At 43.0% G+C, this 27,077-nt stretch overlaps 1 protein-coding gene across 1 annotated transcript; it reads right to left on the bottom strand.

The window, feature by feature from the left end:
- Positions 1-1,872: 1,872 nt before the first annotated feature.
- AMIGO2 (adhesion molecule with Ig like domain 2) lies at positions 1,873-12,982 on the bottom strand. Its single transcript, XM_050923782.1, has 2 exons — positions 12,582-12,982; positions 1,873-4,856 (listed from the first exon to the last, which is right to left on the bottom strand). Exon 2 carries the CDS (start codon positions 4,781-4,783, stop codon positions 3,218-3,220), a length of 1,566 nt encoding a protein of 521 aa, XP_050779739.1. The 5' UTR covers positions 4,784-4,856; positions 12,582-12,982; the 3' UTR covers positions 1,873-3,217.
- Between the last annotated feature and the right edge of the window lie 14,095 nt (positions 12,983-27,077).

The following is a 27,077-nucleotide window of genomic DNA, read 5'->3' on the forward strand; positions in this document are numbered from 1 at the left end:
TTGTTTGTGCAACACCATATCCAATAAATACAGCCTTTTCTAGCAATAATCAGTTAACAAAAATAGGCCAAATACATACAAATCGGATACTCTTTACCTCTGGCTTTTCCTTTCTGTCTTACCATTTTGTATTCAATCCTCTGTTTCAATCACTTTGCTCCTTCTTGTACAGTACAGAATATGTCCATGCACATATGGCAAATCATGGGGAAATCATGTGGCTTATTTCAATCTTCTTTCTAATCAAAAAATCCTCAAGCAAGAGACAGCTTCTTAAAGGGCACATGTTCCTCTCATAAAGGTCAATGACAAATCTACCACTGACTTCAGTAGAAACAAGATTGGTCCCATAATTATTTGCTAACAGATACTATATGTAGGGCTACTGATTTTGTTTTAAAGTATATAGGTAAAGTATTACAAAATATAGATATATGTATGGAAAGGACGCTAAAAGCCTTATATCTTAGATACGAGCAGTTATTTAATATATGTTATTCAAAGTAAAAAACTGGATCTTTTATACCTACATCCCCCCCCATTATTCAATCTCTACAAAAGAATTTAAATAATCATGTATCTGATTTTGGTTTCACATGTTCAAGGAAGCAAACATTCTAATGATTCCAAACAGCTGTCCAATTCCTCCTCTTTTCCTTCTACATTGTGTACATCACAGCAACACTGTTTCATAGTTTAATTTGTTTTCTAGATAGGTGGCTGTCAAACAACTAGATACATCCTGATTTTTTTTCATAGCAAATTAGTTGTTATATTTTTAGCTATCATGGGCCAAAATTCAGTCTAGTGTAAACAGGTGCCATTCCACGGAAGCCACAAAAGTAGTAAATTATTATTAAAATTAGAGTCAATGGAACAAAGTTCAACCACTTACATCATTTGGCCCCTTGACTCTAACTTTGATAATTCTCTCCCATGTAGTATACTCTTTGGAGATACAATGGGCAAGGGCTGTCAAACTTACATTGTATAGTACTTTAACTCTGAAGAGACCTGTTGATTTCAAAGAGACTCCTCAGAGTTAGGTACTATTCAAGGTGAGAAGGGTGGCAAAGTCTAGCCCAATGAAAATGTAAGTAAACTAGAAAAGAATGAAAATAGTTAAAGCTTGGTGTACATTTTTATAATATTATTTTAAGGACTACAATAAAGTGTGCTACCTAGTAATTAACTCTAAATTGTTTTGGGAAACAAGATGTAGGAAAGACAAGTGGTTCAAAATAAGGACCCTATCCTGTGAGCCGCTGACTAACGCTGTGTCTACATTGCCATGCCAGAGTATGACTGGCAGCTCATGTAGACGTAACCAAGCTAGCTTTAATCTAGTTAACTCAGGTATCAGAGCCGTGACCCTGGACAATTACTCATGTAGTTAAGCCACACTGACGCGCATGGGGAAAATTAGCTCAGATATGTCTACACAAGCTACAGTCATGCTCCATAACTGCAGTGTAGACGTGCCCAGTAAATTGAAGGTATATTGCCCCTCACAGGATTGGGCCCAAATGTTATAGTGATTCTCTAATACCAATCTTTAAAAGCAAATTTCATGAGAGCACTAACATTTCAAAGTATGCCTTTGAAAGGACAAAGCAAAAAGCAACCAAAAATTAGAAAAAGGGAGGGAAAAAAAACCCTCTGTTAAACACTGGGCCCAGTCCTGCTCTCATTGATGTCAGTGGAAGTTTTGTTACTGAACTCAAAGGGAGTTGAACTGCTTGAGTAAAGAATGCAGGATCCCAAACATGCAATACATGATTGGACAAATCTGCTCACCTTACTTTCATGAGCAATCCCATGGATTTAATTATAAGAAAAGTGAGGAGGATTTCTCCCCTTCCTATTTAGTTAAATGTTTCTTATGGTAAGAGGTAGGCAGATTTTCTGTGCCTGGCCATAAACATTTACTATACAAAATGATTAAGATAACATACAAACACTCTGGAATATTCTGGTTTGTGTAACTTCATTTATTCCTTTACAAACTGAATGCTTAGAGGATGGAAAGAGGTTTGGTAAGGGCTGTTTGGAGGCACACAGACTGCAGTTCTGTTCCCTGATATTCCAATTTACACCCAGATCCATATATTTAAGATACTGATTCTTATAAGCACACAGATTGAAAAGACAGTATCATCTACAGCAAACATGTTTTCCCCACAACTGATATCTAGAAAACACATAGCAAAATGTCCCCCACCTTCACATTAACACTCTGGGTAAGTCTTCACTGCAAAGTTAACTTGGATGATACCTGCCCAGGTCTGAGGCGCCAGGTTAGCCTAGCCCAGATGTGAGCATCCACCCTCCAAAGAGATGCCTGAATTACTGGGTACATCTACAGGGCAGTGAGTCTCAGAGCCCAGGTCAACTGACTTGGGCTTGTGGGGCTCAGGCTATGAGGATAAAAATAGCAGTGTAGATATTCTAGCTGCGGCTAGAGCCTGGGTTCTGAGACCCAGTAAGAGGGGGAGGGCCTTAGGGCCCAGGCTGCAGCTTTAGTGGGAGCATCTACACTGTGTGTACACTGTTATTTTCAGCCCTGCAGCACAAGCCCGAGTCAGCTGATGAGGTCTCTGAGATTACTGCTGTGGGGGGTTTTCTGCAGTGTAGACATACCCTCTGTTTCCTCACTGGTGATGCACTCACCTGTGTGTCACTAGGATGGTCATAGGCATATCCCATGTGTACTGCAGTACACTGAGCTACTTTATGAATCTTTCCCAGTGAATTGTGGGAGAACTTGTTTGTCCTTCTGCACATTGAGGGGAATTGTGGGAAGGTATTAATAGACTATCAGCACTCGGGTGGGGATTTAGCCTGAGTCCTCAATGAAAACTGGGTGGGTTACTAGCCTCAGTAAAAGCAGCACTTGCCTTTGAGCCTACAACCCCAGACAAGCCAGCTAGCCTGGGCTGACGGCACCACTAGACTCAAGTGAGAGGTTTTTGAGTGTAGATAGGAGTGGGATTGGGGCAACACCCAGGTAAGAGCCTGAGTTAATTCTACAGTGAAGATATACCCTTTGCTAACCTATGTGATGTTGCATGTTATCCCAATCACAGGAAGAGTAGGTGGACCTGTTCTTGAAGACTACTGACAATGCATTTTTTGCCAAATTTTATTATTTTTTTTCCAGATGGCTGCTACAGGTAGGGGCGGTGTTGAGAGATTTAACTGCACACTAGAAAGCAAACTAAGATGATGGCATGAAAGGTGTATCTGAGAACACCGAGTTGACAGAATCAGAGTCAGATTTTGCTCGGGTTGTTTTCAAGATGCTCTCCGCTATGACAGTTTCTTTGGGAAACAGTCTCACCTTCCCATTCTGCCCATGTTTTGGCTCGTTCACAGGCTCAAGGAACGCCACTCTCTTACCACTGCTGGATTTCTTCTCATCAGCTGGAGGATCCTGAGATGGAGTGGAGTTTAGGATGGATGAATGGGCACTGCTTTGGGGCAGCTTCCTTTTTCTTCTTCTTGTCTTACACTGACAAGGACATGGGGTCAGATAGAGATAAAGCAGTACCAAAATAATACTGGCTACACAGGCAGCCAGGGTGGTGAAAGCAGTGTTAAATGCTTCATGAGCATGGGATCTGTTCACTGTGAAATTGCTTACATTAATTCTAACTTCTATGGTTTCATTTAACAGTCTTCTTTTATTTATTGCAATGCATGAATACAGCCCAGAATCCTCCAGCTGGGGATCCATTATCTCTAGACTCCCATTGTGAAACACCTTAAAATTGTCAGTGTCCTTATCTGGCTCCAGTAATCTATTGTCCGGGCTAACCCAGATGAAATATGTGCCTGCATCACTAATTCTGCTGTCACAGTGTACAATCAGCCTTTCTCCAATTTGGGCCTCATGAATAAACCCAAAGGCATGGAATGACACATTGATGGTGCTTTCGGAGCAATTCAGAAAGTTGTCATGCAATAAAGGCAGTTTATTGGAACCTTTGGGATCAGATCGTAATACACAGGCATACTCATTTTTGAAATCCACAACTGAGTTGAAGTGTCTGCGATACCAATAAATTAGCATGGAGTATAGAGTACAGTCACAGTAAAATGGGTTACCATGAAGATAAATTCCACTGAGTTGTTTGGCCGGTACTAAACTTACGCGTTGAATAGGTACTGACTGGATGTGGTTATAGGAAATATCTAATAATACAAGTTCTGTAAGTTTGTGTTTTCCAATATACAAGTCCAGTGGGAAGTGTGACAGTGAGTTACAACACAAGTACAGTTTCTGCAATTTGTATAATCCTCCAAAGGCAGCAGAATCAATCTGTGTTATCTGATTGTTGAAAAGCATGAGAACTTCCAGTACTCTCAGCTCTTGAAATAAAGGGCTTCCCAGTGTCTTCAGGTTGTTGGATGACAAGTCTAGGTACTTTAAATTTGGAGTTGTGGAAAAGCTTCCAGTGATAATACTGCTAATACTATTATGATTGATTATTAAAGTATTCAGTTTGTCAAAAAGCACCGGGACCCATTCAGGTTCCAAAAATGCAATTCTGTTATAACTCAAATCCAGTCTTTTTATGAATTTGAAGAGAGTTCCTGGCACCCTAGAGAGGTTCTTATTGGTGCAGCTTACAATGTCACTAGCACAGATGCAGGCTGTAGGACACAAGCCAGAGGCACTGCCACATACACTCATTGTAAAGACCAAAAGGCATAGCAGTCCTCTGCCATTCAGTTTAAGAACACCAAGTCGAGTAGAAATTGTCTGGCAGCTTAAAGACATTATGGCTCTCTCTCAGCCGTCTCCCCGTTCTCCTTGCCACAGATTATACATGTAGTTAGCCTTGCACTAATCTCTGTTAAAAGAGGAATACAGAAGTACAGAATGTTAACATAACGTTCACACCCCATTTGGTTTTCTGCGCAGATCTTCTGAACAAATGCAGTATTTTTAGTGACTGAATCCGTTCCGTTTCATGTTTAGTTTTCAAATCCATTATTTCCTAGGCCATGATTTATCAACTTTTTTTTGCATCTGTTAGATTTTGAACCCACCTGCAAATTCTCATATTACAGACCTATCATTTTTTGCTCTCCCTTCAAAAAAAATACTACCTCCTAGCTCAGTATGTGCAATTTCTGACAGTTGAGAGAGACTATTATAAGAAATGGCAAGGTAAGTATGCAATTTCTGAAGGATTTCACTGTCATCCATGTTCCCAGTCCTGGTCCAGGGATGTAGCTTCTGATGCAAGAAAAAGAAATGGCTTGTGCCACACCAGTGCTCTTCTCTTCTCTAGTGGGGAGCAGTTTTTTATGGGTGTTTCTTCCCCATCAGGAAATGTTACTCACTTCCAAACCAATAATTTTCTAATCCACTATTTAGTTTTAAATGTCAAGATAATTTCATTTGTTGTTGTTTTAATAAGTTTAATAAGTTACTGCACACAGTGCAGGAAGCAACACTCGTAGTTAAGATTGCCCAATACTTTCCATTAGAAAGTTCCATCCAAAAACCTGTTTTCCATTTGCCACTAACCGTTCAGGCTGAAATGTTCAATGTGAGGTATCTGCCTCAAGTTGCATTTTTTTGAGTTTCAGCTAAAATGGTTCAGCTGTTTTTCAGAATTTGGTTAGGCGAAAAATAAGATGTTTTGCTCTTGTTAAAAAAAACCTGACTACTACTTTATTGAGATGTTCTAGAGCCCTCCATGCTTTGGAGCAGAAACTTGACATTTAGCAGGGAGGTCACCCCACTGCCAGGCATGTGCCTTATGCCATCTCCATGAAAACACACCTAAATTTGGCCAAATTGTAACCCCTGAAAAAAATCTCAATTTGCACATGCTCAGTACAGAAGTGTAGAGGTTCCAAGATTCCATGTGCACTGAGCACACTGCTTCCTTTCACAGCTGGGAACTGGACTGCCTGTACACTGTCCCCACAGAGCGACTCCATCTCTAGCAGCAGGATCTGAGCAACTGCTGCTGCAGGCCACAAGAACTGAGAACAGGGAGACTGTCCCTCCTGGGCTCTCAGTGCCAGGGCCGGTGCAAGGATGTTTCACACCCTAGGCGAAACTTCCACCTTGCGCCCCCCTCCCCCGCACCTCCACCCTGAGGCACCCCCCCACCCTGAGGCACCTCGCCCGCCCCCTTCCTGAGCACGCCGTGGCTGCTTCACTTCTCCCGCCTCCCAGGCTTGCGGTTGCAGTCAGCTTAGGGGCCGCAAGCCTGGAAGGCGGGAGAAGTGAAGCAGCCACAGCGTGCTCGGGGAGGAGGCGGGGCAAGGGTGAGGAGTTCCTTTGCATGCTGCCCCCCCCCCCCGTTACTTGCTGCAGGCGGCCCTCCCCACGCTCCCCTGCCCCAGCTCCCTCCGCCTAAATGCCGGCGGCGACCGAGGTGGCTGACGATCCGGCCGCCGCGGTCACAGCAGAAGAAAATGATGCCCCCCAAATCCCAGCGCACTAGGCAACCGCCTAGGTCGCCTAAAAGGTTGCACTGGCCCTGCTCTGTGCTCCTCCTTCTGGCACCCCCGCAGCATGGAGGCAAAGGAGGAAGCTGCCTGACTTGAAGGCTGAGGGATAAGGAAGGGGGGAGATGTGGGGAAAAAAGATAACAAGCAGGGGGACAGAAGCTCAGGGGGAAGAGGGATAGGAACCTGATGGGGTGGGAGGGTTAGAAACAGGACCGGGAGAAGGGGCAGACGATGGAAGGAAATAATAGGAACGGTGAAAGGGATAAGGTTTGGAGCAGAGAAAGGAGCCATGGCAGGGAGGGAGAAAGAGGTTAGGAGTGGGAGGAAACATGGGCAGAAGCAGGGAACACAAGTCAAGCCCTTAAAAGCTAGGAAGTGCCAGAAGTAACATTGCCTGTGCAATCTTAATTTAGCCATTTTGTGCACATGAATTATGATACAGTGTTTAATTACATGATCACATACTTTTTTTTACAAGACTCCTACCTAACACGAGATGGAGTGAGTGAATCAGGGTTGTGCAGGGAAGGAGGCTGTTGTCTGCAGGAGCCCTGCCTCCTTTGTTGCTGAAGTTGGCAGGTGTATAGTGAATGAGGCATGGGACGGCAGGAAGAGAAAGGATGGCCTCATTGTTAAGGCACTTAAATGTTGTCCTGGTAAATTAGATTCTATCCTTGTCTCTGCCACAGAGTACCAATGGTGTCAGGCAAGTTATGTAAACCAAAATTTGTATAGGTGACCACTGTGTGTTCCTCATTTTCTGGATACCAATATGGGGCCTGATTTGCAGGAGTGCTGAGTACTAAGAACCACACTGAGGTCAATGGGAGCTCTGCTCTAGACGTATAAACGACTACAAAATACTGAGTACTCTGAAAAACTAGGCCTCAGGTTTCTCAAATTGGACACTCAACATCAGTGGACACTTTTGACATTACCTCAGTCCCCTATATGTAAAATGGAGATGATAATACAACCCTCACCTCAGAGGAGGGGTGTTGTGAAGATAAATTCACCAGTCTTTGTAAAGAAATATGATACCATAACCAGAGCACCATACAAACGCCCATGAGGAAATACATGATTTTGTATTCAGTACAGAGTTTGGATGGCTGTGGAGTAAATAATGCATGAGGCCACACATTGAATGATGAGGCTAAAAAGAAATATTCAGCAGCTGCTCATTCAGTGAGCACCATCCATAATGTGCATCATAAGAATCAGGGATGCCACAGAAAAATAGTATGTGATCACATAATTAAAGACTGGAAGTCTGCAATGGATTGCATTTCCTAACTTTTCAGTGGTTGGTTTTGAAACCTCTGCAGTCTTAACACTCTTTTCACATAGTGGGTTTTTTTAAGTGTAATATCATTGGAGAATAATACTGGAGAATTTAAAAATAATTCCCATCTGAACTATAACTGGAATCCCTGAGATATTCTAAATTGGATGCAATTAATTCAGTTTTGGAAGGGTGAACAATAAGATACATAGGCTTCTATGTATGCTTCCATCCCTATCCACTGCTATTTCCCCAGACAATTTTAATTTCAGTGCCAAGATACTTTATAAGGGATATTGCTACGTGGGAAATATTATTAGCTAATATTTGTCATTGACAATAGAATATTTTGGTAACGTACATATAACTGCTTCACAATAAAGTTGGATATGTAATTTAGTAGGAAACATTTAACAAGCTATGATTTATGGTAAAAATGAAGAATGCATGTGGACTTGCATTAGAGGATAACAATATGTAGTGTTAAAAGTGTCTTGTGTTTATATTTTGAGTTTATTGATCTAAAATTATAGTATTTATAGTGATAAGTGGATGTGTCATGATGAAATACACATTTCTGTATACTTGATAGGAATTGTGGGCCAGATTCTCAGGTGGCACGAACAGCCCCTTTGATTTCAATGGAGCTATTTACAGCGGCTGGGGATCTGGCTCAGTCTTTGATTTTTGGTCTGGTTTTTAGAGGTAATGGGTGCTCAGCACCTCTGAAGATCAGGCCATGTATGTCACCAGTGTAAGATTTAAGATGTCCTCAACTAGTTAATGGCATGAACCTTCACACCACTTTATGTCCTCACATGAATGTCTCCATGTCTTCTTCTCTGCTTCCTCCCATGCCTAGAAAAATCTCTCAAATTCTGTACACCACCTCTCTTGGCTCACTCAAGTCCTCCTTAAAAACTCACTTTTACCACAAAGAAGTGAATTATTTAAAATTAAACGTAAATGTCTGTTCACTAAAACATGTGCACAAAGTGAGCTGCCACATATCATCTCAAACTTCTCCTCACCTCATCTGTATTCTCCCTCCTTAAAACATGATTGTGTAGACAAATAACTAGCCAGCTGGCATGCTGTAGCTGCTGCTTTAAATGTTTGCCAGAATTGTTGGATTGTCTCCATATGCTCCCCATCTGTTTGCTGCATTCACCTGTTGTCACTTGTTTTATACGTTGACTGCAACCTCTTCAAGGCAGGTTACATGTTATGTACAAATACATGTTGTTATGTATTTGTACAGTGCCCCATACAGTAGGGCTTTGATCTGTGACTGGGGTCCCAAGGTGCTAACCACAGTACAAATAATAATAATAAATCCTAAATTGAAAAATCTAGGCAGGGGGATTGTGTCTACCTAGCTGTTCTGTGAAGAGCTGAGCGCATCTTTGGGCACGGTACAAACAATAATATTTCTCTTTCCCTTGCTTGTAAGTGCTTGTGTTTTGTTAGTGATGGGATGAGGAACCATGTTAGAACTTCGTAATTTTAACTGGTCAGGAAACCAAGTTTTCTAATGAGTTTTTTCCTTCTTTTTTTAAACTGATATAAATAAATGAAGATTCAGAGTAAAATTTTCAAAAGCACCTAAGTAACTTAGGAGGCAAGTCCTATTTTTCAAAATCAAATTTAAAATCAGTAGCCTGTAAAGTCATTTAGGTGCTTTTGAAGATTTGTATATGTAGTCTTAAATATTAAATACATTTGATTACAAGCTCTTTGGGGCAGGTACTGCATCTTCCTATGTATTTGTACAGCACCTAGCACAATGGGGCTCTAATTATGACTGGAATGTTTAGCATTGCTGTAATTCTAAATAAATAATTACACACACAAAAATTACATGCAAGGGCCATTATTATGGTTGCAGAGTTAAGCACTCAAAAGTTAGAAAATGCCAGAATGTTCCCTTTCCTTATTGGCTCCCAGTGTCCCTCCCCTGGCACCTCATCTGAGTGTAACTCCCAACCTAATCCCACCTGTACCAGTAATTAAGCATAATAGTAACTGAAATGGTGGGTATCAAAGGGGTAGCCGTGTTAGTCTGGATCTGTAAAAGCAGCAAAGAGTCCTGTGGCACCTTATAGACTAAAAAGACATATTGGAGCATGAGCTTTCGTGGGTGAATACCCACTCTGTCGGAAAGCTCATGCTCCAATATGTCTGTTAGTCTATAAGGTGCCACAGGACTCTCTGCTGAAATGCTGGGGGAAGGCAAAAGTATTAACATTAGCATCTTCCTTGTATTCTTTTTTGGATTAAATTTAACAAGCCTTTTCTCACACACAAGGTATAATGATTTGATTATTGAAAACAGACAAGTATTATTTTAAAATAAACCTACTTATATGAAGTACAAATATTCGTTTAAAATCCTAAATTTAGGGATCCTGCATGTGCATAGTGTTAGAGCCATCAATTAGGAATAGTCCATTTAGCTGAACAAAAATATTTAAGACCCAGTTTTTGCAAAGGTTCCACATGGTCCTCTTGAGGAATCAAGCCCCAAATATTTTGATTAATCTCAGAAAATTGATCATTCTCTATGGAGGGCTCCAGCCCTGTGTAATGTCACATACACTTGCATTCATGGAGGAAACTTCTGGGGTTTCTACCAGGAGCCTCATAGCTCCGTTTTTCCCCACTTCCGTTCTTCTGCTCTGCCATTGATGGAGCACTGCAGGTAACATTTTTTGGTTTTTTGTTTCTTTCAAACAGATTATGTTAGGATTTTATTTTTAAACAAGATTGTTTTGGAATGTTTAACCTTTTGGGGTGGGAAAGACACTAACTAACTCAGATCTCCAGTGAGCATAGTGCTTGGGGTGTCACTGAAGACTGACAGTTTCCCCGAGACATGTTTTTTTTATACTAAAGATAGCTCATCTGGCTTACATGAGCTAACTGAGAGATGGGTGAACAAAAGGGTGGGGGTGCCAGAGAGCCTGGATTGGGTTAGATACAGAAACAACAGCAATATTATGTATAGGAAGTCAATCTCTGCAGCTCTTCTCAGTTTATATGGGTGCAAAAAATGCTGATGCCCAAGGCTCTCTGTAGTACAGACCCTGCTACTATGGCCTTAATTGCCAAGCAGATCATCAGATTAATGGAAACCTGCCTTTCCCCATGGTAAACTGCAGCCCACTGGTAGTGGTGTCCAATTTTGGTCAGTCTCCAAGCAGTGACATTTTCTGCAAAATATAGCTCAGTTTAGGATTCTCAGTGTCTCCACAGGCTTTTCTGATCATTTAAACTAAACGTTAGGGAAAATGTTCACTACTTATTCAAACATCTGTTTTTAACAAGTTTATTTTTTTTAAACTGCAGAGCTCTTTTATGTAGTGTCTCCTTAACATTCGCCTACAGCTAAACTTTACTATGTAACCAAGCTCTAAAGTTGCTCTGGGGAAGGGGCAGTATCAGGACTGAGGCGGCAGTATCAGGACATTCTCAGCAGAACTGACAGGATCTCCTGCTTTGTAACAGGCTTAGCTCACATATGAAAAATGCATAGATTACTGCTTCTCAAAATAGCATTGTTTAATTTCCTTGTTAGCTGTCACTTCTGTTAGGTAAAGGTCAAAGCATAGTTAAATATTTATTTTAGGAGGGATTTTAAATCATTTACTGTAGAGGGTTTAGAAAACAGTTACCCCCATGCACATACTCAAAGTTTTAGAATTAACATCTCTTATGAAACTTAACAAATTCCCCATGGCATATAAACAGGTGGTGGCTTTAAACCTCACTGAAGAGTTAGGAGTGAATACCACAGTTTAGGTTTAGGAAGATCCTTAATGTTGAACTTTTTCACTCCTGGGGGGGGGGGAGAACCCCATCTTTCTCCTTGTCTATCTTTTGCCATTCCTTAGGGAAGACTAATTTTCTCACTATGCAGTGATGCTCAAATTTACCACAGTCTAAGGTCTCTCTCCCCTGCTTTCCCTTCATCTCTACCTTATTTTGTACCCTCTCTCCAAGGCCGATGAGGGTGGGGGGATGGGGGGGGAAACCGGTACAAATTACCGGGGCCCGGCTTCGTCGGCCCCGGTTAGCCGGTCTGCCCTTGCTGGGGGGCCTGAAAATTTTTTTTCACAGGCACCCGAACCCGCTCTCAGTGACTCTGCCCCACTCTTCCCGGAGGGGAAGGGTGAACAGATGTCCCAATTTTATAGGGACAGTTCCGATTTTTGGGTCTTTCTTATATAGGCTTCTATTACCCCCCATCCCTGTCCCAATATTTCACACTTGCTGTCTGGTCACCCTACACAGGGGTAATGGGGAAACCAAACTGTTTATGGTCCCTGTGTAGCCCTGGTGCCACTTTGCCCCCAAGGTGTGCTGTTTGCTCCTTCCCTTATTTTTGCTCGTCTTCTTCATTCCCCTCTCTTCATTTTTGCGTCTCGATCCCTTCCTCTCCGATTCTTTTCTCCCCTTTTTCTCTGTCTCCCACCTCTGCCCCCCCGTTCAGAGCCCTGGCTTTGCTCGGGACAAGGATTCGGCTGGCAGGGAAGGGCGCCTCCCTTGTTCCCGGGCGGGCTCACGGCTCTGGGACGTGCTCCTGAACGGGGAGCGAACCCAGGCGCTGCTCCGAGGCTGCCTGCTAACTCCAGCCATGCTCAGCAGGAGCAATGCACCAGGATCGACGGGGTTTGCCGCCGCCTTCATGCCTCTGCCCGCAGAACCTGCCTGGTGCCGTGGCACGGCCAGGGCCCGAGAGTTCCCATTCACTCTGCCACAAAGGGCTTCTGGAGCGGTCCGCCAGAGGCTGCACTTGGCAGGGTAGGAGTCGGATTACCTGGGGGTCCAGGCAGCCGCCTGGGAAGGCGCAGCAGCCGCTCATTCATCGCAGGAGGCAGGGCGGAGCCGGAGGCGTGGGGAGCGCTGGCCCGTGCCCTGCGGCGGCGTCCAGCCCTGCATGCTCTTTGCCCCGAGCCTGCTCCAACTTTGGGAACGGGCGGAGCCGGAATGGGAGCCGGGCGCTCTGGCCCCACAGCGAGTCCCTCTTCGCTTCGCAGCGGGCGCCCGCCTTCCTCTGCACCGCGGGGACTAACAAATGCGGAGCCTGCCACCGCCTCCGTCCCCCAGCAGCGGGATTGGTTAGAGCAGCGTGGGGGGAAGGGGGAGAGGGAGCTGCTCCACTGCGGGTAGCCAATGGTGGCAGGAGGTCGGGGAGAGGGACAGGGGGTGCCCGCGGTAGCCACGAGGCTGTGGCAGCGAGGAATGTAGCGCTGCTGCGGTGATGGGGTTTTTATTCTCCCTTCCCCGCCTCCCTCATCCCGGAGCCGATCCGGCGCCCGAGCCCACTGAAGTCTAGCACAGCTGCGAATCGGGCCCTTGGTTTCCACTGGAGGAGCGCCAGCTCCTCCTCCTTTGAGCCGCGAGGCGGGGCTGTGCTATAGCAGGGCGGGGGCAGGCATCAGGGGACGGGAGTAGCCGGAGCTCCGGGCAGGGATTTCACAGGGGAGAGCCGGGGACCTTCCCAGCCCGGCGGGAAGTTGCACGTGAACAGATGTAGGCACGTGTCTGTCAAGTGCGCGGAGCCCAGCGAGCCTGGGTGCCAAGTGGGGCGCGGGGTGGCCCCTAGCCAGGGCCATCCTTAGGATTTATGGGGCCCTAGGCAGTATTATTAAACTGGTGCCCCTATGCCTGATGGCAGCCCAAGCTCACAGCCTGGTGGGGGAGGGGGAGGAGAGACTTGACAGCAAAGGATAATAAGATGCCCAGCCTGCCTCATGGTGGCGGAGATCCCCACAGAGACTTCCATGCACTCTCCCTCATGCAGAATGGACATGAAGAAAGTACCTAATTAAAAGCACTAAAATTTGGGAATAAAAATGTCAGTCACAGGTTTTTTGATATGCCCTGAAGTTCGTCAGAGATTTATTTGCAAAAACTTTATAGTAAGGGTGAATCAGCTGTCCTGCTGAATACAACATTACATATAATGGAATACATGATGCAGCTCTTCTCTGTTTTACATTTTCTTCATCAGTATTTCTAAGTTGAATTTATATTTTAAATGTACTCAAATCTTAAGCCAGCATTCCAGATTACTACATATTGAACTCGCTGAAACAAAGACATTCTTTTAAATTAATCAGAGAGGTTTAGTGTGTTCATAACAATGTTCATTGCTTTTAGAAAAAGGGAACAGTAATTTACTTTGTGTGATCTCCATAACAAGAAACATGGTTATGAAATTTCACCAACTTTAAAAAAATATGTTTCCAAAGATTTTAGGTATAACAAGGATTTTGTCTTACTAAGGTACTGATTTTGCTGGAGGGTTCTTTTAAATCTAGTTTGTCGGATAGTCAGAAGTAAAGAAAGGGAACTCTTTGTCCAGCTATCTGGAAGGGAAGGACTGTTGTCCCTTTAAGGGCTCTCTTCAGTGAGGAGTGGGGGGAGAGGTGGTGAAGGAATGGACAGAAAGGACAGGAAGACTTGGAAGCACTTTTTTTTAAACTATATTAATTAAAATGTGTATTTTAGATAAGGGAGGTCTTTTGAAGGATTTATTTAAAAAACTGTGTGAAGATCCACACATTTAAGGCTAAAGATGATTGTGCATTTAAAACTCTATGCAAGCATTTTTTAGAAATGTGATTTTATAATCTTCACCAGCTCACTAATGAAATATTTTTTAAAGCAAATTTTAAACTAAGGTCCTGTAGACTGACATGTTCTGTGTAAATATTACATTAATGCACAACTGTTTTTGTCAGTAAAGTCAGAAACTGACAGTATAAAAATTTATTTGGGCATAAGCTTTCGTTGACATCTGATGAAATGGGTTCTAGTCCACAAAAGCTTATGCCCAAATAATTTGTTAGTCTTTGAGGTGACACAAGGACTCATCCTTGTTTTTGCTGATACAGTCCAACAGGACTACCACTCTGAAACCTGTCAGTATATACCTTGGGGTTGGCAAATGCCTGTTAAATGGCTTTATTACCCTTTGAATGTCTCTTTAACAGTTTCAATGTTGTGCTAATAGGTCTGGCAGGCTGGAGGTTTTTTCACTTTTAACTACTAGATTCCCTCCCAAGGAAGACTCACCAGGCTAGAGAAGCCATCTGTGGGAGCCTGCATTAAGGGTCAAAACAGGGATAGGAAAACAAGCGGGTGGACACTAAGACCCAGTGAAGCCCCAAATTTTCAGGTGCCCTACGCAGCTGCCTATGTTGCCTATGCCTAAGGACGGCCCTGCCCCTGGCCACGTGGTCTTGAACAGGATTGCTGAGGCGAGCGCCCCCATTAAGGGTGTGTTGGGGAAAAGAATGAATGGGCCAGTTTAAACATGGGCAGCGGCCCGATCCTGCAGCGCACGGCTCCCCTGAATAAACAAGTCCCGGGAGCAGGCACTGCAGCATTGCGCTAACATAGACACACGCGGAGGGGGGCGTCGCAGCTCCCTCCTCTCCTGCTGCCTCGCTAGATGCAGATATGCCGGGAGCCGGATCTGGTTCCCTGACTCCATGTGGTCATGACAGTAAAAATCCCCGAGTCAGTCGGAGCTCCGCTGCTGCTGGCTGGAGGATGGGGATCGGGGCTGGGTCGCGCTTCTCTCTCGCGGGGTACGCAAAGCACCAAGGCGGAAACACGAAAAGGGCAGCTTCCTGCCGTAATGCAGCTGCATCTTGTTGGCCACTGTTGATCTCCTCGCTAGCCCCTCTCAGCCTAACCTGTGCACAGGCAGGGGCTTCCCCAGACTCGGAGGATAAGTTCACTGGAGCCACAGCAGTAGCTGAACAAGGCAGCTAGGGTGACCAGAGAGCAAGTGTGAAAGAGGGGGTTGGGGTTACTGGGGATAATAAGGTGCAATATAAGACAAAGCCCCTGATGACAGCTTGGATAAAATGGGGCAGCTGGTCACCTTTAAAGCAGTGGTTTTCAAACTTTTTAGGTTGCTTACCCTTTTCCAAATAATGTAGTTTACTGCATACTCCCATCTGAGATAAGCAATGGTGACGTGGGGGAGAAGGGAGGCTCATGGGTCACTTGTCACTCCCAGATTTCTGCCTTCCGTTTAGCAACCTTCTCAAGGTTTTCAAACTGGGGGGTATACCCCCCATAGGGGCATGGAGGAAGGTGGCAGGGGGTGAGTGGTGATGCCAAGTGGCTCAGGCCTGCTCACTGCAGTGGGGCTCCGAGAGGGAGGGACCGCCACCTCCAGCCTTTGACTCACCTCCGGAGGCCTCCCAGCCTGTCTGGGTTGGGGGAGGGTGTCATGGTATAATTCCCCACTCTGAACCTTAGTGTCCAAAAGATGGGGTACCAGCATGAATTCCTCTAAGCTCAATTACTGGCTTAGTACTTGTACCGCTGCCACCAATCAGGAATTCCAGTGCCTGGTACACTCTGGTCCCCCAAAAACCTTGCTCGGGGACCCCCAAGACCCAGACCCTCTGGATCTTAACACAAAGAAAGTAAACCCTTTCCCTCACCATTGCCTCTCCCAGGCTTCCCCTCCCTGGGTTACCCTAGAAGATCACTGTGATTCAAACTCCTTGAATCTTAAAACAGAGAGGACAATGCACCTTCCCCCCTCCTTCTCTCTCCCCCTCCCAGACTCTCCCTGAGAGAGAAAGTGATCCTAACACAGAGAGAAAATTAACCTTTCTCTCCCCCTTCCCTCCTTTCTCCCCACCAATTCCCTGGTGAATCCAGACCCAGTCCCCTGGGGTCTCACCAGAATAAAAAAACAATCAGGTTCTTAAACAAGAAAAGCTTTTAATTAAAGAAAGAAAAAACAGTAAAAATTATCTTTGTAAATTTAAGATGGAATATGTTACAGGGTCTTTCAGCTATAGACACTGGGAATATCCTCCCAGCCTAAGTATACAAGTACAAAGTAAAATCCTTTCAGCAAAATACAGATTTGAACTCCTGCCAGCCAAATACACATTTGAACTCCTCCCAGCCAAATACACATTTGCAAATAAAGAAAACAAACATAAACCTAACTCGCCTTATCACCTAGTACTTACTATTTTGAATCTAAAGAACCTGTATCAGGGAGATTGGAGAGAAACCTGGTTGCACGTCTGGTCACTCTCGGAACCCAGAGAGAACAACAACCAAAAACTAACAGCACACACAAAAACTTCGCTCCCTCAAGATTTGAAAGTATCCTGTCCCCTAATTGATCCTCTGGTCAGGTGACAGCCAGGCTCACTGATCTTGTTAACCCTTTACAGGCAAAAGAGACATGAAGTACTTCTGTTCTATTAACTCTTAACTATCCGTTTATGACAGAGGGGCACAACCAAAAATTATATCTCAAAGGGGGCACGGGGCTGGCCCAAGCTGTCTGGCATCAATGCTCACCCCCCCCAAAAAAAACCTTCCTGCATGCCCCCATAAGGGGGTGCACTCCACAGTTTGGAAACCTCTGTACTAAATAAAAATGCATTGTCTGCCATTACAGGATTTTTCTTGCGTACTCCCTGACAAGGGCTTGTGTTCCCCTACCGGTACATGTACCCCAGTTTGAAAACCACTGTCTTAAAGGCAGCACTGCTGAGTCAGCCCCCAAAGCTGTGGCCTCCTTAGAAAGAGGTGACAAATCTGAAGAAGGGTTCCAGATTGAGGTGTCAATACAGGAGATTTTGGAACAAATTGATAAACAGTGATAAGTCATTAGGGCCAGATGGTATTTACCCAAAACTTCTGAAGGAACTCAGATATGAAATTACAAAACTACTGACTGTGGTATGGAATCCATCACTTTAATCAGATGACTGGTAGCTGGCTAATGTGATGCTGATTTTTTTTAAAAAAGGCTCCACAGGTGATCCTGCAATTCTAGGCTCAAAGCCTATATCTTCAGTTCCAGGCAAATTGGTTGAAACTATAGTAAAGAACATAATTTTCAGACATACAGATGAACATGATTTGTTGGGAAATAGTCAACATGGCTTTTGTAAAGGGAAATCATGTCTCGCCAATCTATTAGAATTCTTTGTTGGTATCAACAAATAAGTGGACAAGAGTGATCCAGTGGATATAGTGTACTTGGACTCTCAGAAAGCCTTTGATAAGGTCCCTCACCAAAGGCTCTTGAACAAAGTAAGCAGTCATAGATCAGAAACTGGTTAAAAGATAGGAAATAAAAGGTAGAAATAAATGGTAATTTTTCACTATGGAGAGAGGTAAATAGTGGGGTCCTCCAAGGTTCTGTATTGGGACCAGTTCTGTTTAACATATTCCAAAATGGTCTGTAAAAAGGGGTAAACAGTGAGGTGGCAAAGTTTGCAGGTAATACAAGATCACTCGAGATTGTTAAGTCCAAAGCAGACTGCTAAGAGTCACAAAGGGATCTCACAAAACTGGATGACCGGAGAAGAAAATGGGAGATGAAAATCAGTGTTGATAGATGCAAAGTAATGCACATTGGAAAACATTATCCCAGACATACATACAAAATGACAAGGTCTAAATTAGCTGGTACCACTCAAAAAAGAGATGTTGGAGTCATTGTGGGTAGTTCTCTGATAACATCTGCTCAATATGCAGCAGCTGTCAAAAAAACTAAGAGAATGTTAGGAACCATTAGGAAAGGGATAGATAATAAGACAGAAAATATCATAATGCCACATAAATCCATGGCATGCCCACTTCTGAATACTATGTGTAGTTCTGGTCATCCCATCTCAAAAAAGATATGATGAAATTTGAAAAAGTACAGAGAAGCGCAACGAAAATGATTAGGGCTATGGAACAGTGGCCATATGAGGATAGATTAAAAAGACTGGGATTGTTCAATTGAGAAAAGAGATGACTAGGGAGTGGGTGTGTGACTGAAGGCACCCCTGAATTCACACTCTACACACTACTATAATAATCTTTGTACAAAATATGTCTTGTGAGGTATCATTTGAAACTAATAGCTTTCTGGTCAATAATATCATGGTAAAATGTATGTAGCAACATTATATGTAAAGTTATGAATATAAGCTGAAATCATGATTGACATATGTGTACCAGATAAGTCCAGGGAATGAGTAAGCCTGTTTTTCAAACTGAAGGACAAGTTGTTGCCCCAGTCAGGTGTCATCAAAGTTGATGGGCCTTCTTCGACAAGGAAGTGGGGTATGGGCTGGAACAAACATACAGCATGAAACCTCTCCCCACAGCAGACCCTATGTTTCTTTGCTTTCAGCTGGAAATAACTTTATCTAGGGGTCTTACTCAGGTAAATGCATTTCAAAAGGTGACTAAACTATAAAAAGCAAGCAAAAATACCTGAAGGTATCTTTCCCTATCCATCTCTCTCTCTTTTCACCTAAAAGACAAAAGAAACAGCCACTGGAATTTAGGAGCAGTTCCTAACCTGAGAATTCGGTCAGCAATGTCCTGAAACCATATGGTAAGGAAGTTCACTTTGAACCAAGTCTAGTTTGTTAAGTTTAGAAAGAGCTTTATCTTTATTTTTCTTGTAACTGTTCCTTACTTTATACCTCATTACTTATACTCAGTTAAAATCTATCGCTTTGTAAGTAAATAAACTTGTTTTATTCTTTAATTAGAACTAATCCAGGGTTGTGAATTGTTTGGGTAACTGCATTTAAGGTAGCAGACTGTTGTATGTTGATGTCCTTAGAGGGGCAATGGACCTAATATATCTGAACTATCCAGGAAGAGGCTGGACAGTGCAGGATAAACATCTTTGGGGGGAAATCCGGGACTGAAAGTACGTTCAGGTCACTCTGCAAGTAGTAACCAAGGCTGCTTTAAGCCAGAGTGTGGTTGGTGTTTGATGACAGGCTGCTGGAGTCCGAGTTGGGAGACCAGGGCTGTGACTGTACACAGCACTAAGGGTGTGACCTGCATGCTGTTTGGCTGTTTGTGAGGTGCCCACATTGGGAGTTACAGCTGCAAAGCACTGTGAGGGACCTTAGGTTGCAGGGCAAGTGGTGACACAGCCTCTCACTGGTCTGGATTGTACCCTGGAATGTCGTAAGGGGATATGCTAGAGGTCTATAAAATCATGAATGGGTGTGGAAAAAGTGAATAAGGAAGTGTTATTTACCCTTTCACATACTGCAAGAACCAGGAGTCACCCAATGAAATGAATAGGCAGCAGGTTTAAAACAAACAAAAGGAAGTACTTCACAAAACACACTGTCAACCTGTGGAACTCGTCAGGGATATTGTGAAAGGCAAAATTATAACAGGGTTCGAAAAAGAATTAGATAAGTTCATGGATGATAGGTTCATTAATGGCTATTAGCCAAGATGGTCAGGAGTGCAATCCCATGCTCTGGGTGTCCTTAAACCTCTGACTGCTAGAAACTGGGACTGGACTATAGGGGATGGATCACTCAGTAAATCACTCTGTTCTGTTCACTCCCTCTGAAGCATCTGACCACTGTTGGAAGACAGGAAACTGGGCTAGATGGACCATTGGTCTGACCCAATATGGCCGTTCTTATGGTTTTAATAAAATCTGATAATTGAATCTTCAGTTGCCTCTTCAGTATTTGTGCAGGCAGATTAATGCCCATTTGATGCTCCTTATGCCTCTGCCTCCTTTTAAGGGATGAGGAGGCAGATTTCGGCAGGCCTCTCTGGGAGCTCTGCTGCTGACACCACTTAACCATAACTGTTGATGTGTCTGTAAAGGAAATGAGATAAAACTGCACTGAGTCCCAAGGTGTCCTGTATGCAGAAAGAGTATTTTAGCAGCTGTAGACACTACATCAGAGAAAACTGCACACTCCCTGGGCCCTTAAAAAGGAGGCAGAAAATCCAAAACATGGACAGGATCCTGGGGGGAGCTTTGGAGAAAAGGGTGACTAAAACGCTCTGAACATCCTTTTGCTTAAATGATGTGGGACAAAAAGAGAAGGCAATTTTATCCCTCCGGTAACTCAACTGGAGCCTAATTTACACCAGAGATGAATCTGGCCCACAGTATGAAAATAATCCTCGGCTGTGAACGTGCTTTTCTGCTCTTAAATCCCTGGCTTTCATGAGGACCCACCACCTAGGGTGTATAAACAGGGCAAGATTTTATTTAAATACTGTAAATACCCAATAGAGCTGACAGTATATGTCAAAATGGAGAAATATGCACCAATATTGTGCCTTAGTAGATGGAACTGCAGGGTATTAATAATGTAAAATAGATTTAAAAGGCATTGTGTGTGGATTTATTAAACATTTCTCCAGTTAATTAAATGATCAAAATCAAGAAAGGCTGCACAGTAAACAGGGTTTTGTTAAGGACAAAAGAGCCTATCAAATGTCACAAGGGGTTATCTAAAATGCATTGCCATGTACTCAGTATGCCTGGAACAAGCGATCTGTGGAAAAATAGCTTAAAATAGGAAAGCAAAATCAGGGAGAGAAGAGGCAAATTCTCCAGCTATATTTTATACTCTTTAGAAAATTCTTTCAACAGTTTCCAGCCTATTTTAATATTGTTCAGTAATATTTATCACTAAATTTCCATCATCATTTAACAAACTCTAAATTTAGAGACTCAAACAAAGCAGTGGCTAGTTTAGCAAATATCAGAGATTGTGAATTTATTGTCAACCTGGCTTACAGTTTATAAAATAATTCTCAGCTAGCAGGCTTGTGTATGAAAGCTATTGTAAATCAAACTTTTCTTCCAAGGGCACCTAGCTGAAGTGATTTTTATGTAATGGTTTATGGCTAGATATAATGTTTCAAAGAACACTGCCATCCCAAATGTTACAAGCAAACAAATGTCTTTACCTGTATGGTGGGTGGTATTTCTATTGATATCAATGAGCTCTGGAGCATGCCAAGATTAGTGAAGTGAATTATTTTCAAAATCCAGTTTCCAGGTCATCTTTCATGGGTTTTGTTTTCTTTTGGCATTTCTTTCAACTTGGATAATGAATCAATGAAATAAAATTAATCTCTAGGTTTTTAATTCTGTAGTGTTTGGGTTACAAACATTGTAGGGGGCTGTGGGCTTATTTAAAGGAACTCTCTTCATTGGAATTTTTGTTTAAACTGAAAAAAACCTTTTCTATTTGCCTTAGATTTAATAAAATCTTACGCCAAATTTAATTTGATCATATCACTAATATAATTACAGGAAAATATTAACTTTCTTTAACTAAAATAATAATACTTCCTCCACTCCCGCCCAGCACTGAAGAAATTGTCCTTTAATTCCTCATGAAGGCAAAACTCCTTTTCATGTCAATGAGAATTTTGGTAGTATATAAATTGCTGGATTGGCCCATCAGTAGTATACACTGGTATATTATGTAGCCATAACATATTTGCATGTATTTTTTCTGCATTTCCTTAAAAATGATCAGATCGATTCACAATTTTATTGATGTTTGTGCAGGGCTTTGAAAATACTATATAAATGCAAAATGATACTATTGTTTGTAGCTGCTTCACTGTTTGTACCCCAAATCTGGAGTGTTGACACCAAGATACCTGTTTTTGGGTCTGTAGGTTCCAGGCCATAGCTGAGAGTCTAAAAATTAAGAAGATCTAAATATTTTTTCCCTCTCAGTGTGCTAAATAGCATTTATTTTTTCTATTTAAGACTTTAGGGCCTAAACTTGCAAATTGATGAGGACCTTCCAGAAATCAATGGGAGCTGGGCTGGGTCACTAAGCTCACAGAATTGGGCCATTTGACTGTAAGTAGAAATATAACATGTCATGGAGAAATCATGACCCAGGGACCTATCAAACTGTCTGACAACAATTTCAACACTAATGAATTCTCAGTTGTTGGTTTCTTGTTTAATTTTGACAAGCTAGCCTATGACATGATGCAGCTTAATGATTGTGCTGTTGCACAACATGAAGCTTCATCTGATGCATCATGTCACATGAAATCATAAGAAGATTTTTAACAAGAATGCTTTTGGGTTTGAGCAATTGGAATGAAGTAGGGTAATTGTCTTTCTTTTATTAAATGTTTCTGATGTTCTGAAAAACAGCCCTTTCCTTTCCTGATTGCTGATCTGATATAGACACAACAGTGTGAAGCTGACAGTCCATTAATTAGGACATGACTGTATCCTGTTCCAAATCTAGACAAACACCTCACCAGTAGAAAATTTTGTTGTAGGGAATTATTGCTTGCTGTCTCCATCTTCCAAAAACATTAGGATCCTGCCTCTGTCTTCTTGCCTCTATACCAAACGATCCTTTAGACTTAGAGTAGTGATGAAACTGTTCTTCTTTTTGTGGTACAATACAATGTCAAACAGATTGTCAGTGCGAAGAACATTAACAATAATAATTTCCCCTATAAACTTAAAAAAAGCCCCTTCTAATGTGTTTTAATAAATACATTTTGGTAAAATAATAATTTTACTATTGTCACACATTTTACCATTGAAGGGCCTACAAACATTTCTTAATGTTAGCAAACGTTAAATTTGCCCCCATTGTAAAATAGTCCATAATACTTATTACAGAATATACAGTAATGTCTCTTTCAGCACTTAGCAAGGAATTTTCCAGCAGCACATTGAAAATTATGTAGCAGCACAAGCAAACCATGCATGTCTGTAAAATACTTAGCTTGCGGGCAGTTACTGGTCAAAATTAATCCTTAGTGTAACTGCATTGCCTTTGCTGGAGTTATCACCAGGGATGAACTTGGCCCATTTTGTTTTAGATATATTTTTAAGCTTTAATTTGCCATTTTGAAAAAAGAATATAAGAAAAACACTTGCCAGGGACTGACTTTGTGGGCACGGAGCTGTGTTTTTTATTGCCAAGCATGGTCAATGGATGAACATCAAATGTAATGACCTTGTAGTTTCATCATTTATACCCCATGCAACTCTAATGAGATCATAGCAAGGAGTGGAGTTTGGTTCATGTGTAATTTAACCCTATATTTTGGTCCCTCTTTCTGCTGCAGTCACAAAGAAGGTGAGAGCCCCTTCAAGAGTGCACTCGGTTGCGTTAGTTTAAGGTCCCTTGGAGCCTCTATAGCAGTGCAAAGGGAAAGGCCCAAGGATCATTTGGCTCTGGCATCATCCTTTGAAAACATGGTTCTAACCCGGGGGGACAAACTTTCTGGCCCGAGGGCCACATCAGGGTTGCACAACTGTATGGAGGGCCGGGTAGGGAAGGCGGTGCCTCCCCAAACAGCCTGTCCCCCGCCCCCTATCTGCCTCCTTCCACTTCCCATTCCCTGACTGTCCCCCTCAGAACCTCCAACCCAGCCACACCCCCCGCTCCTTGTCCCCTGAATGCCCCTTCCCGGGACCCCTACCCCCTATCCAACCCCCCTGCTCCCTGTCCCTTGACTGCCCCAACCCCTATCCACACCCCTACCCCCTGATAGCACCCCCAGAACCCACTCCCTATCCAACCGCCCTCTGCTCTTTGTCCCCTGACCACTCCCTCCCAGGACCTCCTGCCCCTAACTGCCCCCCAGGATCCCATCCCCTTATCCAACCCCACCTGCTCCCTGTCCCCTGACTGCCCTCCCAACCTCTATTCACATCCCCGTCCCCTGACAGCCCCCCCCCGGGACTCCCACTTCCAACCCTCCCTTTTCCCCATCCCCTGACCGCCCCCCCCAGAACCTTCGCCCCATCCAACTTCTCCCTCCTCCCTGACTGGCCTGTGGGATATTCTGCTCCCTTACTTAACCCTCCCGCTCCCTGTCCCCTTATGAGCAGCAGGAACTTGCAGCCGCAACACCCGGCCAGAGCCAGCTGCGCTCCCCACCCTGCCCAGCGGGAGCTGGGGGCCAGAGCCCGTCCCACGCGATGGCGTGGCTGCGGGAGTGGGGGAACATTGGGGGAGGGACTGGGGACTAGGTTTCCTGGCCGGGAGCTCAGGGGCCAAGCAGGATGGGCCTGCAGGCCAGATGTGGCCCGCGGGCCTTAGCTTGCCCACGTCTGGTCTACACAGACCATTTAATGTGCAGCACATTAGTGTGCTTTAGAAATCACACTGTAGAGTTCATTATCCCACCCTGTAGACAAGCCCATAGCTTAACCAGCATTGGTAGATTGGGTCATATGGGAGGCTAATACAATTAATTGATTCACAGATATGAAGACTGTAGATTTATATAAAGAAGTATGAATGAAGTTAAAAAAAAACATCATGGGTAATTCCAGTAACTGAAACTTTGAACCCTTTGAACTATTTAATTCAAGATGCTTTAAAAATCCCATTCCAGGGGTGGAGTCCCCGATTCATTTAGTTAAACTCATTCATCTGTTGTTATCACTGTTTTCGGGTCTCTCATCTTATTTTATTTATGTATGCATTTATCTATTTTCCTCCTTGGATTATATTTATTTCTGACCTTAAGATTCTTCACATCTGTCACACATTTAAAATACAAAATTTGGACAGCCTAAGGGCATGATGGTATCTAATTTACTGTATGATTTTTGCAGGATATTCAAAATTCATCACCACTAACTTCAGGAAGTAACAGGAAGGATATGAGATTTATAAAATAGCTATGAATGTCAGATCTACCATTGGCTGTTTGTATTCATATTTTTATCTCTATACACTGCAGAATTCAAGGAAACTTTAAAAATCATCCTAATGACATATTGTTTTATTGGAATATATTAACAAATTGAATGTTTTAAAAAGACAGAAATACATTTCAGGGAAAATAAAATGCTGTCTCAACCTGTTGATAAGAGAGAGGGAGAGTTTTCCTCAGTACATCGCCTGTGGAACTAGAACTGTTTTTATCAGACAAGATGCTTTTATTACTTGCTCAACTCCCTGTTCCCTCAGCAATGACTATGTTTTTCTGGCAGACATCTAACTGCTTCTCTTTTTAAGAAGCTAGAAAAACAACATGTGAGGAGGTAAAGCGCTGTGTTATAACCAATCAGGTCTGTCTTTCCACTGCTTTAAGCTCATTTTCTCTTGGTCATTGAGAGCAGCTGTTTTTAATGAACACAAATAGGCCAATAAAATCCACATGCATGTTATTAGAAGGGTTCCTACCATCTACATTATGTGAATAAGATTAGCAATCTGAAGTCCAAGTATCTTCCTTTGAGATTTAAATATAGCTCAGTTTCTTGCTCCAGGATTATAATAATTAGCTTTTGTTGTTAATTTATACTGGTAATTAATTAATCTTCTCTATTTTTGACCACCCAGACCCTTCTGTTCTTGAGCATTCCTCAACAACTAACTTTTCATTGCCCAATTGTCTCTTAGCTGCCTGATTTGAATGCAGAGGGGAGAGGAGCTGGACGTAGGGCAGGGTGATGTGTGGGGTGGAATGATGAGAATAAAAATAGCATATCATGTACTTAAAGACCGTTTCATAATGCACACATACAAGGGGGCTGAAGTAAGGATCCACAGGCAACTGTAAACCTACCATTTCCTAACGTTTGAGTGCTTGACTTTGCAACCTTAACAGAGTTCTTTTAGCAAAGATTTTTTTGTGCATGATAGAAACATAATGTAATAAAAATGGGCATTTTTTTCCTGAACAAATGTCTAGGCATTGTTTTGCATCAAGTGTCACAGACATTGGGCCCCAACCCTACCTGCTGGCAGAGTGCTCACCAGGCTGGAGCTAGACTTCAGTGGCATTCCATATAGGCATGGTACAGGACTGGGGCTCTGTTCTGTACCCCAAAGGCCCTCTGTTTTTGCATAACTATCTATGTGCTCTCTGTCTTCTTGTTTGATTTAATCATGAGGAGGCGAGAATACTCATTTCCCCTATGGGAACTAAAGATTATACTCAGGGCTAGTCTACACTAGAAGCACTACATTGGTGCAGCTGTACCGATGTGGCACGTCTGGTAAAGATGCTGTATGGGAGTGATCATCTTCCGCAGACATAGCGCTGTACTGACTAGCACTGTCATAAACAGATAGTTAAGGGTTAATGCCTCTTTTACCTGTAAAGGGTTAAGAAGCTCAGTTAACCTGGCTGACACCTGACCAGAGGACCAATAAGGGGACAAGATACTTTCAAATCTTGGTGGGGGGGAAGTCTTTTGTTTGTGCTCTTTGTTTTGGGGTTTGTTCGCTTTTGGGACTAAGAGGGACCAGGTGTCAATCCAGGCTCTCCAAATCTTTCTGAATCAGTCTCTCATGTTTCAAACTTGTAAGTAACAGCCAAGCAAGGCATGTTAGTCTTATTTTTGTTTTCTCAACTTGTAAATGTTCCTTTTTGCTGAGAGGATTTTACCTCTGTTTGCTGTAACTTTGAACCTCAGGCTAGAGGGGGTTCCTCTGGGCTATATGAATCTGATTACCCTGTAAAGTATTTTCCATCCTGATTTTACAGAGATGATTTTTACCTTTCTTTCTTT

Source organism: Gopherus flavomarginatus, chromosome 1 (assembly GCF_025201925.1).
Source record: "Gopherus flavomarginatus isolate rGopFla2 chromosome 1, rGopFla2.mat.asm, whole genome shotgun sequence".
Taxonomy (NCBI): Eukaryota; Metazoa; Chordata; order Testudines; family Testudinidae; genus Gopherus; species Gopherus flavomarginatus.

Bases quoted from the DNA above. Each gene is read 5' to 3' on its own strand.
- AMIGO2 (XM_050923782.1), bottom strand. From the start codon at position 4,783: ATGTCTTTAAGCTGCCAGACAATTTCTACTCGACTTGGTGTTCTTAAA.